General features: G+C 44.7%; 1 protein-coding gene across 1 annotated transcript in view; it reads right to left on the reverse strand.

Annotated features, from left to right (window-relative positions):
- Positions 1-12851, reverse strand: part of LOC139419004 (polypeptide N-acetylgalactosaminyltransferase-like 6) — a 51364-nt gene extending 38513 nt beyond the window's left edge. Inside the window, exons 1-2 of the mRNA XM_071168811.1 lie at positions 12590-12851; positions 9429-9612 (exon numbers count right to left, since the gene is read on the reverse strand). Of these exons, the coding sequence (XP_071024912.1) occupies positions 9429-9612; positions 12590-12851 (446 nt within the window). The remainder of the gene's footprint in view (positions 1-9428; positions 9613-12589) is intronic.
- Between the last annotated feature and the right edge of the window lie 409 nt (positions 12852-13260).

The following is a 13260-nucleotide window of genomic DNA, read 5'->3' on the forward strand; positions in this document are numbered from 1 at the left end:
CTAGAGACACTATTATGTAATTGTGATGAACTGAGAGAATATTAGGGTAGCACTGTGATTCATTAATCATATGCTGATTTCCCTGCTCCTCTGTTCTTACCTCTTTCCCTTTCAGTGTTTTACACCTTTTCACACCTCTCTACCTACCTCGTCTTTCTTCCTCTGTTTTTATCATGCACACCAGATGTGCATTGAAGTACAGATTGAACTTGTATCTATAATATCATATTACAATTATAATATTTCTAATGCATGTATTATGTATTTATAACACTTGGAAAATGAACTTCTTTCAATGAAGCGTTTCACATTCTCTACTGGTTGAAATGAAGTCTCTGATTTGATGAAATACTACACCTATCCTGTGTCCTCAGATCAATGCAGATGAAGGGAATTAGATATTGAGATGAACGGGTTTTAGAGTATTTACATGATGCATAGCAAGTATAGTGTACTGGGTTTTAAATTCTGTTTCTGTATATATGTATTACAAATCAGCCTTTAATGACTTAAATCATGTTTCTAGTCTATTGCATAGTTACAATGTGTAACCAGGTCACAGTTGCAAAGATAACTTGTTCTCAACTGGCCTGCCTGGTTAAATAAAGGTGAAATAAAAAAATAAAAAACATTGATGTCCCAGGAGCAGGAGTGGTAAACACTGTTGAAGTGTATAATTGTAATACATACATGCAGACACAGCATCATTCAAAGAATGGAGTTTGATACTCCTGGTATTGGATATGACTTAAAAAGAATGTCTCACAGACATTCATACCTGAACTGCACCTTAATTTGCCAATGTAGAGTGTATAATCAGTGAATACAACAGGCTATGATGGCTGAGGTTTATAGCTAGGTTCTGAACTAATATTTATACCAAACGTTTTAGGGTCTATACACAGATCGGCTACATAGCTAGCTACATCCATTATGTAGCTAGCTATGTAGCCGATAACGTCGTTATAATTACTTACATTTGCTTCCATCCTAGTACATCAAGTGCACTATTAGCCTACCTCTGGCCAATCGAAAGGGAGAGGCGAAGGGATGTTGAGAGGAGGACCCTCAGATACAGACACTAGATACAGACACCATCAGCCCAGTAAAATACAAATAAAAAGCAAATTATTCAAATGTGTGCTCACTCAGCTGTGCCTCACAAGTAATACAACAATGGATCTATTACCAGTGTGATCATATAGCCTACTTGGCCTGAACAACAATGCATTGGCATTGGCAATTCAAGCAAAGCCAATATGCAGTGATAATGTATTGGACATATAGCTTACTGCACAACCTCATTGCTACAGTACTGTTTTTAATTGGTTAATGTTGCATATGCTTACAGTTTGTAAAAAAAAAATCTGAGTGGTAGATCTCGGCTTGCATTTTGACTCAGAAAGTGATCGTGACGCAGAAAAGGATGGTGACCACTGTTCCAGAGTTTTCCCTGTTAACACTATCAACGTTTCCCTTTACAAAGCATAATTAGCTTATTTCAATACAACATACCGAAACAAAACAAACTATGATCAAATAACCACAGTAGCCTACTTGGCCACTGTTAAAACGGTAACTTAAAGCGGTTACAGCCTCAGTGTTCACAGTAAACTTGCGCTGGAAGTTGCACAGAATTTTCACAACGTTCAAGTTTGTGCTCAGCAGACCTGAAATTTGCTCAGTGGCTAAAAATATTAGAGGGAACATTGCTTACATTGCTTATAAACACACACACACACACACGAACAAGCGCATGCAAAACACACTCACGCACACACCCACACACTGTTTAGGGAAACTTCAGCCAAACCACAGTTATTACTCTTTCTCCCATATCATTTCCATCAATAAAAATCACACAATTTATTCAGCCTAGAAGCCTAGAAGAAAATAGAAAAAGCATCAACAGAGATTGCCATCTGCAGCACAAAAAAAGCCCCTCCGCTGGCCAGCACAGTTTAAGCTCTCCACTAGCTAGCACAGTTTAAGCTCCACTGGCCAGCACAGTTTAAGCTCTCCACTGGCCAGCACGGTTTAAGCTCTCCACTAGCTAGCACAGTTTAAGCTCTCCACTGGCCAGCACGGTTTAAGCTCTCCACTAGCTAGCACGGTTTAAGCTCTCCACTGGCCAGCACGGTTTAAGCTCTCCACTAGCTAGCACAGTTTAAGCTCCACTGGCCAGCACAGTTTAAGCTCTCCACTAGCTAGCACAGTTTAAGCTCCACTGGCCAGCACAGTTTAAGCTCTCCACTAGCTAGCACAGTTTAAGCTCCACTGGCCAGCACGGTTTAAGCTCTCCACTGGCCAGCACGGTTTAAGCTCTCCACTCTCCAGCACGGTTTAAGCTCTCCACTGGCCAGCACAGTTTAAGCTCTCCACTGGCCAGCACAGTTTAAACTCTCCACTGGCCAGCACAGTCCACACTCTCCACTCACCAGCACAATCCAAGCTCTCCACTGGCCAGCACAGTCCAAGCTCTCCACTGGCCAGCTCAGTTCAAGCTCTCCACTGGGGAAAATGGAATAATGGATGCCTTAAACTCCTTATGGCCAATTATGGATGGCTTTATTAAAGGGATACTTCAGGATTTTGGCAATGAAGCCCTTTATCTATACTTCCCCAGAGTCAGATGAACATGTGAATATTTTTATGTCTCATGCATCCCTTTAAGCAGCTCAATTCATGGAAATGGAAGGGAGGATTAGCGATGTGCATAGAGGGGGAGTTGTGTGTGTGTGTGTGTGTGTGTGTGCGAGTGTGTAGGAAGGAGTCATTTGCAATGCATGTCCATGCAGCCAAGGTCAGAGACTGCCAGCGGGCAAGGGGGAGTCAGCTGAGAATATAGGCCCAATGTGTGTGTGCTATCCAGCGATACAGCTCCCTGCTCTCTCTGCATAGGTACCCCGCCCGTCATTTATTTATTTCTCTTTATATAATCCCCTCGCCTTGAGTCCGCCATGTGCAGATTGTGCGTGTGTCTGTGTTTCTGTCTGTGTGTGTGTGTAAGTGTGTGTGTTCAAGGCACAGTAGTAGGAGCAAGGCCACACGGTCACTGTGTCTCTGTATGGTGATTATAGTATGATTAAAATGGATATACTGTACATATCCATTATTCAATGCCCTCCGCCTCCACAGACTGCATATTATACAGAACAATGGGACCCCAGTATATGGAGTCAGCTATAATGATATAATAAAATGTAGTGATGACAGCAGTGTCTGTAATATATGAATGAGGGTTTATTGTCCTGTACTAATTGACCCTTCACTAAGTCCCACCCCATGGGTGAAAGTAGATTTAATGTCTTACCGGTATGTGCGCGCACACATTTTTTTAATGCTACAAAATTACAGGGTACTCTGCTGACACTGACAAACAGATCAATAAAAACAATGTTGTCTGATCCATCTAATAGGCCTACGAAAAGGAGAGACACAAATACAATATGATGTCCATCTAAACTGGACGGGGAAATGATTGTCCAAAACTAAACAAAAGTGGCACTGACCCAATGGCAGACAGTGAATATGCAGACTCAACGGGGATATATGGTCGATGTTCTCTGCTGGTGCCAGTAAGATAGGCGACTGTTTGCTTAATTAAGTTAAGAATGTTGATATCTAAAAGATAGACTGGAGTCTTTTCAGTGCCATCTCTTTACAGCAATAGCCATTTGCTTTCCAAACAGTTTTTACGCGATTGTATTTTTAAGTATTGCGATATGCTTGGCTGGGTCTCTCTGCTTTTCACTGACAGTCGCAACTCAACAATCATCTATTTCGTATTTGCAGCGAGCGCTGCCCAAATTGCAAGCCCTTCCGACTGTAAGCTATGCATTTTAAAACAATCCGCAGCTAATTTTTTTAAAGCTAATTATCCTCTATGGCCAAATCATGCTTTCTGTTCTAGTAGCCTATATTTAATTATTTTATTTATTTATGTATAGACAGGAGTTAGCTAATTATACTATATCATTTTGGCAATATAATTCAATTTACTTTAGGGAAAGCTTCCCCTTGCCTTATGGACACGCCGCCTATGCTTTTTAATGTAGCATAAACACAACCAGTCATGATGTTTTCATCTGATTGTCAAACAATCATTTAACAAAGGCTCTCCTGTTGGCTACCCACGCGCATTCGTCCACTCAGAAAATCATTTCAGCATTCAAACCCCATCAGTGCACTGTGCACCCGCAATTTCATGAATGCAGAGAGGCATCTGTTACAAAACACATACGTGTATTGTGATGACATTCTGCAATTGTCATTAGGCTCACACTTGAAGCCTGAATTGATGCATGTCCACGCCACTCATCTCCGCCTTGACAAAATTGAAGTGTTCTCCTCAAACCACAACGCAATTTAGATTGCATAACACCCGGTTTCCAGTCAATTCGCTAATTTATCATGCAGCTGACATGCAGTAATGTTAAAAAATGGTGTAATAGTCTATAGGCTTACGTTTTACCGGCACGGCTTACCCCCACTAATTATTTAACCGGGATGCCGTACCGGACCGTCTTACTTTCCCCTCTGTCCACCTCCCTTGGTTACTGTTGAAAACTTAGACAACATTTTCCTGGGAAACCCAATTCCCCCAATAACCACAGGCGAAATCCCTCCACAATGATAACACACTTTAATACACAATTAAATTAAACACAGACTACCCTTTGGTAATCAGGAAACTCTAGGGTATGATGTGATGGGACTGTCAACAGCTTCTCGTGAACCTGGTAATATTATGTTTGTAGTGTAGCTAGCCACTGATTGTAGTCAAAGCTACAATCAATTTGGCGCAAACTAGTGCTCTGAAATCGTATCCTGATGTCAACCTCAGATGGGAGTTAGTATGGCTAACTAAGCTAGCTAACATACATTTCGAGGAAACAAGTTATATTAAGTGGTTAGTTAGGTAGCGTTAGAAATGTTTGGTGGTCAATGAGGTGGCTAGTTAGCTAGCGTTAGCAATGTTTGGTGGTCAATGAGGTGGCTAGCTAGCGTTAGCAATGTTTGGTGGTCAATGAGACTGCTAACCACCTTAGCTATCAAACAATGTAACAGAAGTATAATTTTGGATTCAAAAAATACACGCTCTGCATTTCAAAAATCACAGTAGCAGGTACTCCCGATGCACTGCTTAATTATTAAGCCGTTTAAAATATATATTTGAATAAAAGTCTTATTTTCCCACTGGCTTTCATTCATCTCAAACATGAGCTTGTCCGAGTGTATCATACTCAACCATACTGCTATCCATTGGAGCACTGTGATTGGTTGCCCAAAATTCTGAGGAGGGGCTTAGCAAAGGTTAAATTGAGTCGATTATGGTGATACAGTATGTATATAAAGGATATTATGATGATAGTGTTGTTGCTGTTAGGCCAGAAGGTGGCGATATGACATCAGATATAGACAGAGAGATAGGTCAGAGAGTAGGTCATGTCATGATCTGAATGTGGAGAAGGGAAGTGTGTGGTGTCATTTAGCAAGATTAATGCAGATTGAACAGCGTTGTGACAAAGTGAAATTATCAGGTTTAATTTAGTTCTGATGTGCTGGGACAGACCGACACACACGCACGCACACACACACGCACGCACACACACACGCACGCACGCACAGAGCATGAAAAAAGAAGAAGCAAAATGTGCCTTCTCAATGGATCAGTCATTTCACAATGAGCTTTGTTCCAGATAGAAGAACTGCTTTCATCTGATAACAGGCGCTAAGATCTATATTAAGGCATCTTAGAGGAGCACACTTCACACATACCAATGTGTTAGTGCTGAATGTGCCAGGCAGGCTGGCAGGCAGGCAGGGGGGAGGCAGACAGGAAGGAAGGCAGAAATGGATGGAGGGAGGGAGGGAGGGAGGGAAGGCAGGCAGGGGGGAGGCAGACGGGGGCAGGCAGGCCTGCAGCCATATGTGGCGCCACCAGTAGAAGGGCAGGAGGGATTTATTGAAAGCCTGTGGAATCCTGTATCTCCTCTGCAACTAGCAGTAGAGCCTCATTACCAGTCCATCACGTTTGTCTCTCTCTCTCTCTTTCTCTCTCTCTTCTGGAATGAAGAGGCGATTGTGAAAAATCAGAGCTGCCCCATTTTGTGTAGCTCACCCACTCTTTAGTTTTTTTTCAAACAGAGGTAAAGTAGGAAATCAGCAGAGCCGGAGCAAGTTTTTATGTTTTCTTTTTTTTCTTCCTCCCTTCACTCCTCTGACAGTCGAGTACAAATCCACAAAATGTCCTGACTTGATGTGGAAGTTGGTGGTCCTTCTAGTTTCACACAGAGAAAAGGCTGTTCACTGACTAATGTATTAAGTCTTGGACATCTTCAGAAGCCGTGGTGTCTGCCATCAGTGCCATGGCACGTGGCAAAGTTTAACATGGACACACTGCCCGTTACATTGTCAGCATCAGGGTCCTCCTTTATGCCTCTTACCCTGACCTCAGATCAGATGCTACGGAGTGTCCCATTCTCCCTCCTCCACAACATACTCACAATAAAGTGCATGTTGTTGGTTATAACAAAGGAAGAGAGCCTTCTCATCCTCAACATTCTCCTGTACATAGTGAACTGTTATTCTAATGAGATATGTGTGTTCTGTAGAATCATTACAATTAAGTAGAAACCTTGGCCTAAGCTAGTTATTTATATTACATTGTTCCTCCCTGTTGGATATTCTTCTTAACCTCCCAGAGAGACAAGGTTGTGATGAGGAATATGTCCAGGTATTCAGCTCGGTATCACAACGCCCATGAAGAAATACTGATCTCGATATTGATTTTACTTTCTTCCTTGGCTCCTCTTCGTGTTTTTAACTTCTCTTTTCTCAAACCGAAACAAAAACACAGCACCCATAGTTTAAAGAATAAAATGAATAGTCTCGATAGCGAGGGGATTTAAAAGGAGCAAGTCTCACAAACGTTGTCTCCTACGTGATGACACCGTAGGTGAGATAAAAAAATCACTCTTTGATATCTTTGTTTGGAACATGAACATAGAAGAGTTCCATTCAGAACACGTACGTGGCTCACTAAAAGTAATGTACTCAAAGTATGTGTTCTGCTCTGTTCGACCAAGCAATAAGTGAAAATGGAATGGTTGTAGTATTGTGTCTGCTGATACAAATGAACATGCCTTCAATACAGTACGTGCTCGACTTTCAAAGTGCGATTATGATTACGATTAAGTCATTCCACCAGAACTTTTCATATGAGTCAACCCCACACAGTGATTTTTCTCAAATAAGCCACTCGAGTCTAAATATATTGGTGCAGTACTAATCTCATTTAAACTGTAATAATTTCAGTGTACCCGCCCCATGTTCACATTACCCAACAGCATTGTGGGTATTATCTTGGTTGAACAGAATCTCTCTCCCATAGCCAAACATGACAGATGGAGGCAGTTTGGGAGAGTGTTACATTTCATGAGCATCATCCTTCTGCATTCATTCCCTTAATGAATCCCAATTTAGCACCGCTTTGACTGGGACACCTGTGGTAATGAGAAACACACACACACACACACACACATTGAAAGTTTAGGATGATGGAGCTGAGATGAGTAAGCAGTGTGGGAGGGTTAAAGGTCTGGTTTATCAGTGCAACAGAATAGAGCCAGGGAGGCCTGGCTGGGAGTCTGGCTGTGTGAGTTGTGCTAGCTGGCTCCAGAGAGGATCCATGGATTCATGCCTGGTAGGGGGTGCATGCTGGGCCTCAGGGCCTTTAGGGGAGCATACAAGTCTGGGCAGCCTACTGTGAGCTGCCCTGGGCCAAGTCCTTAGAGTCTGGAGGAGTAGGAGGCAGCAGCAGCCTGGGGGGATAGTCTGGGAACAGGGGGTGGGTTCGTTGGAAGGTAGGAGGGCTGTCGGTCTGCCTTTCTGTCTGTCTGGGTTTAGGAGAAGAGGACCATTGAGTGTGGAGAGCTTAGCCTCAGGCTATAGGCAGAGAGGTGGGAGATTTGGATAAAGGGAACTAGGAATGAGAGCTGGTGTTATATAATTTAAATTAGGTATAGGTTCAGATCCAGGGGTGCACGGCATTGAGCTGTCAGTGTTTTGGGCAAGTTGCGGTGGAGGTGGGGGGAGGTTATTTGGTTGTCCTGGGAAAGGTCTAGATACGAGAAGGGAGGGAGCCACTAGTCAAGGGAAAACAGCACCCTGACAGCTGGATTTCTGAGTAGGTCGCACAGAATGTGGATAAGCACACGTGCGCACACACCCCCACCACCCCTATATTTACCATCTCAGCATTTACACAGTTTAACCCCTGATGATGCCGTTGCCCTTGAAGAGGTGATGATTTGCTTCATTAATAAACCATACTGTATCTCTATGTAAATGGAGGAGGTGTAAAATGCCAACCGCTCCCTGTGACCTGGGATAAAAGTATCTGCTGACTGGGTAAAGCTATGTCTGCGTCCAAAACGGCACCCTATTCCCTATTCAGTATACTACTTTTGACCAGGACCCTTAGGGGAATAGGGTGCCGTTTGGGACACAGACCCGAAGTAACACCCATTGGATCATCCTGTTCTGCCTTTACGTCAGTGGGGCTTTCATCTATTCTAGGGGCCCTCTACCTACGTACCTCTGTGGATCTGTGAGCGATCGCCAGTCGGAGCCTGACGTGTTAAAGAGATCAAAAAAAGGTGTTGGTTCAGATGTGTATCTTTAACAGTAAGTGCTTACCTAGGCTGGGATAGGAGGAACTCTTATCTCCCCGAGGGATAAAATAGCCTTAGACACAGATCACAGACCTCGGATCACAAAGATATTTGAGGGTGTAAAGAGTGACTAACTGGACAGCTTGCCAGACATCGTGAGGGTTCCTTTAAGCATTCATCGCATACACAGTAATAGCAGCAAGCAAAAAGTCCCTAGCAGAGGAACGAGAGAGTGAGCCAGAGGAGTCGGTCACAGTGAAGAGTAGAGGATGTTACAGCCCAGTGACTGCTGTGCTGCTCCCAATCCCCTATCCTCTATCACCTTCTCACACATTTCACCCCCAACTGGCGACGCAGACAAGGCATTAAGCCCAGGATTAATTTAGAGGGATATATGAAGAGGGCCTAGCAGAGGAAATTAGCTTCCAAGCTTTCTCACCTCCCCTCCTTGCTGCCTGGCTACGCCACTGTTCTAGTAACTAACTGGGGGAAATGCTGTGCGGCTTGTAGCAGGCTGGTGTCGTGTGTCATATATTAGGCTGCGTTTACACAGGCAGCCCAATTCTGATCTTTTGACCAATCACATCAGATCTTTCACATCAGATCTTTTTCAGAGTTGATCTGATTGGTCAACAGACCAATTATTTAAACAAATATCAGAATTGGGCTGCCTGTCTGACACATAGAAGGTGGTTGATAGGTGTGTGTGTGTGTGTATGATTGCGTGCACATGCATATCTGGGTACTCACTCATAGGGATCACTTGTGTCAGGGCCCTGGAGCTCTGGAGGGATGGGGATGCGTTTGTAGTACATCTCCCAGTCGAAGGCTCCCCTCATGGCATCCCCAGCCTGGGCTTCATATCCAAAGTGGTTATGGTCGATCACGTCAATCATAGGGCACACAATGGTCTTGGGGTTCTGGGCAATCTGGTCTTTATGGGGGATGGAACAACAGAGAGAAAGAGTGTGAGCATGTATCAATCACCATACCCTGCTGTTTGTAGTTCTCTCTTTCTTTCCTTATTTATCTTCCTTTCTTTCTTCGTTTCCTCCTTCCTTTCCTTCTTCCTTTCTTTCTTTTCTATCTCTTTCTTTTCTATCTCTCCATTTCTCTGACGTACACATAGGGAGTGGAACCAGGGCAATTGCTTTTGTTCCCTTGGACCTCTCTCCCTCCGTCCCTCCCTCTGTCCCCTTGGACCTCTCTCCCTCCGTCCCTCCCTCCGTCCCTCCCTCTGTTCCCTTGGACCTCTCTCTCTCCGTCCCTCCCTCTGTCCCCTTCTACCGCTTCCTCCCTCCTCTCCCCTTATGTGGAGGTCTCTGGGCAGCTCTGCTCCTCCGACAGCGAGTCACTGGACGATTAGAAACAATTACAGCGTTTCAAAGTAGGTTGGCTCCGTGGAGGCCTGAGAGCCAACCTCGACGTGTGTGACTGAGCCGAGCAATGATAAGCCGCCCCAGATCTGTCACACCCCGCCCACCCTACCCACCTCTCTCTTCTGTGGGCCGTGTGTGCTGGACCATGGAGAGAATGGGAGCAGAGCCCAACACCACAGCACTGAGACTAATGGGGAGTGACTGTACAGTATTGTACATTGACACACCTTACTATCAATACTGTAGCCTGGTCCCAGATCTGTTTGTGGTCCTATGGCTGTTGCCATGCCATGGGGCTCAGTACTGGTAGCCTGGTCCCAGATCTGTTTATGGCCAACTGCTATAAAATCATTGTCATGCAGCATGGCGAAGAGAAACACACCTTGAAATGGTGGCTGGTTTCTCACACGGTTAAGATGTCATTTAATTGGCATATGGAAGGCTGTACAAACAGTAACTACCCAGCTATAAGCCCCCCCCCTGGCCCTGCCAATATAAACATACAGAAACTATTGACTTGAATCAGTTGGTGTTTATGTGCAGGTCTCTGTAATATTCATCTAGTGTGCTTACTGTGACACCATCCTTTGTTTTATTCCCTCACATTTCCAGCGCTGCTGTTAAGTAGTCAAAACGTGAATACCCATGACACCATCTTACTGGGCCTGCATGGATACATTTCAAACAAAGGAAAGAGAGAACGAGAGAGAGAGCTCCCAATTGTAATGAAATAGAAATGAACAAAAAGGCAAATAACAAGAGGCAAATGGGAAGGGAACTCTCAGGAGCTCATTAAACGAGAAGGGACTGCATTTCAAATGTAGCAGTCAGGTGAAAAAGGAAAAGAGGTAATCCACCCAGTTGCCATGCCCACATTTCCTTATCCTATAGGTTTGTTACAAATAGCGAAAGAGCGGTTAATTCAAAAGTTGTTCCGTTCGTTATGTGGGTTATACATTATGTCCTTTGATCAAGGTAAGATCCAGGGTTTGTAGGAGATCCAAGGAGAGAGGAAGCATTAGATTCAGAGAGCAGTGATAAAACCTGGCCTGTTAATTAGAATGGTGTGGTGTTGGAGTCTTAGATCTGCAGAGAGAGAGAGAGGTAGAGGGAGAGAAAGCGGGAGAGAGAAAGATAGAGATTGAAATAAGAGAGAAAGAAAGAAAGAGACAAAAAGCAAATCCCTGTATTCCACTGATCTGATATCAGAGCCCGGCAGGATGATTGCATGTGTCACCGTGCCTGTGGTTGGCCTGGGGTTCACTGCGGTATCTCCTCCACTCTATTCATACATGCGAGCCCCACAGCACAGCATGGCCTCCCTCCTCTGCTTCACGTCCCACATTACATCAGCCTCCCAAATGGAACCCTATTCTCTTTATAGTGCACTACTTTTGACTAGAGCCCATAGGAAAGTAGTGCACCATAAAGGGAATAGGGTGCCATTTGGAACGTATCCCTCATCAGCCCCGCTCTGTTCTGCTCTCTGACAGGCAGGCGGCTCCATTCCAACCAATTAAAGAACCCCATACTGCGAGTCCTCTTTCTCAGTTTGCTAGAAGACAATGGGGCCATGTCGTGGAATGGTGGTGGTGGTGTGGCTATTATCTACTATTATTATTATTATCATAGGGACCTGGGCGTACATATCAATCATACCTTTCATGGGAATCCTAGTCCCTGTGTGATTGAGTACAGTAATGGCTGTAATCACTTCACATCCATTTATTTTAACTGTGCTGGGAGATGTGCTGTGAGAAGGCTATTATCAGGGTCCCTAGTCTCCCTAATGTTGCAGTAACATGCTGTGCTGGTATGTGAAGAACAGTACACCTGTTCACAGGCTACACGTGATGCGACAGCCCAGGAGGCAGTTTTCCTCTGCTTAGGGTTGCACCCCTGGAGCGGCGCGTCGGGAACGTGCATTGAACATGGATTCAGGCTGCGCCACTCTTTTATCAAACAAACTACAGAAACAGAGAGAGATTTCCTTTGTGAAACTGACAGATATAGAAGTGTGAGATAAGCCACTTTTCTTATGGAGATTTTAACCTTCCTACTCTCTCACACGCTCTCTTGCTCGACCCGTCCCCCTTTCTTTAGGTCTCCTGACCCAAACTTCTCCCCGACGCCACTCTCTTCTTACAGAGAAAAAAGACGACTAAAAGATGCTCCTTCTCCGTCCCACTTTGCTCAACCTCTTCTCCCCCCACTTTCCTTTCCTGCTCACTCCTCTCCTGGCCCAAATCTCTCCCTGTCTAAGCTTTTTTTGTTGTTGTTATCACTACCTGCAGCTACGCTCTGAGACTCCGTTCCAGTCGACTCACCGAGCAGGGGGGACTACACTTTGTTTGACTGGTCCACACACACGCACGCACACACACACGCACGCACGCACGCACACACACACACACACACACACACACACACACACACACACACACACACACACACACACACACACACACACACACACACACACACACACACACACACACACACACACACACACACACACACACACACACTCACCAAGCAGGGGGGGCAGCCAGTTGACGTTGGCCTCACAGTGAGAGTCCAAGAAGGTGAGGACTTCTCCCTTGGCCACCGAGGCCCCCAGCAGACGGGTACGGATCAGACCCTCCCTCTTCTTGGTCCGAACGATGCGCACCTTGGGGAACCGGGCCATGTACTCCTCCAGACGGCCCTTCAGGTGCTCTGGGAAGGAGAAGAAGAGAGAGAAAAGGTTAGAAATGTGCCGCATGGGAATGAATCCACCCCCTATACAGTACATTCCTCAAAGATCATCTATTCAAAGAGAGAGAAGGGAGAGTGTTATAAAAGGATATCCACCCCTATACAGTACATTCCTCAAAGATCATCTATTCACCTTTCTGCCACAGAGAAAGAGAGAAGGGAGAGTGTTATAAAAGATATCCATCCCTATACATTATTTAGTACATGGGTTATGATCACCTCTGTCACACAGAGAGAGAGAGAGAGAGAGAGAGAGAGAGAGAGAGAGAGAGAGAGCGAGAGGAGGAGAGAGATTTATAATTATATATCTTTTATTTATATTTTTTATTGAACCTTTTATTTAACTATTCAAGTCAGTTAAGAACAAATTCTCATTTACAATGACGGCCTACCCCCGGCCAAACCCAGACGACGCTGGGCCAACTGTGTGCCGCCCAATCACGGCC

The sequence above is a fragment of the Oncorhynchus clarkii genome, chromosome 10, assembly GCF_045791955.1.
Source record: "Oncorhynchus clarkii lewisi isolate Uvic-CL-2024 chromosome 10, UVic_Ocla_1.0, whole genome shotgun sequence".
NCBI classification, from domain to species: domain Eukaryota; kingdom Metazoa; phylum Chordata; class Actinopteri; order Salmoniformes; family Salmonidae; genus Oncorhynchus; species Oncorhynchus clarkii.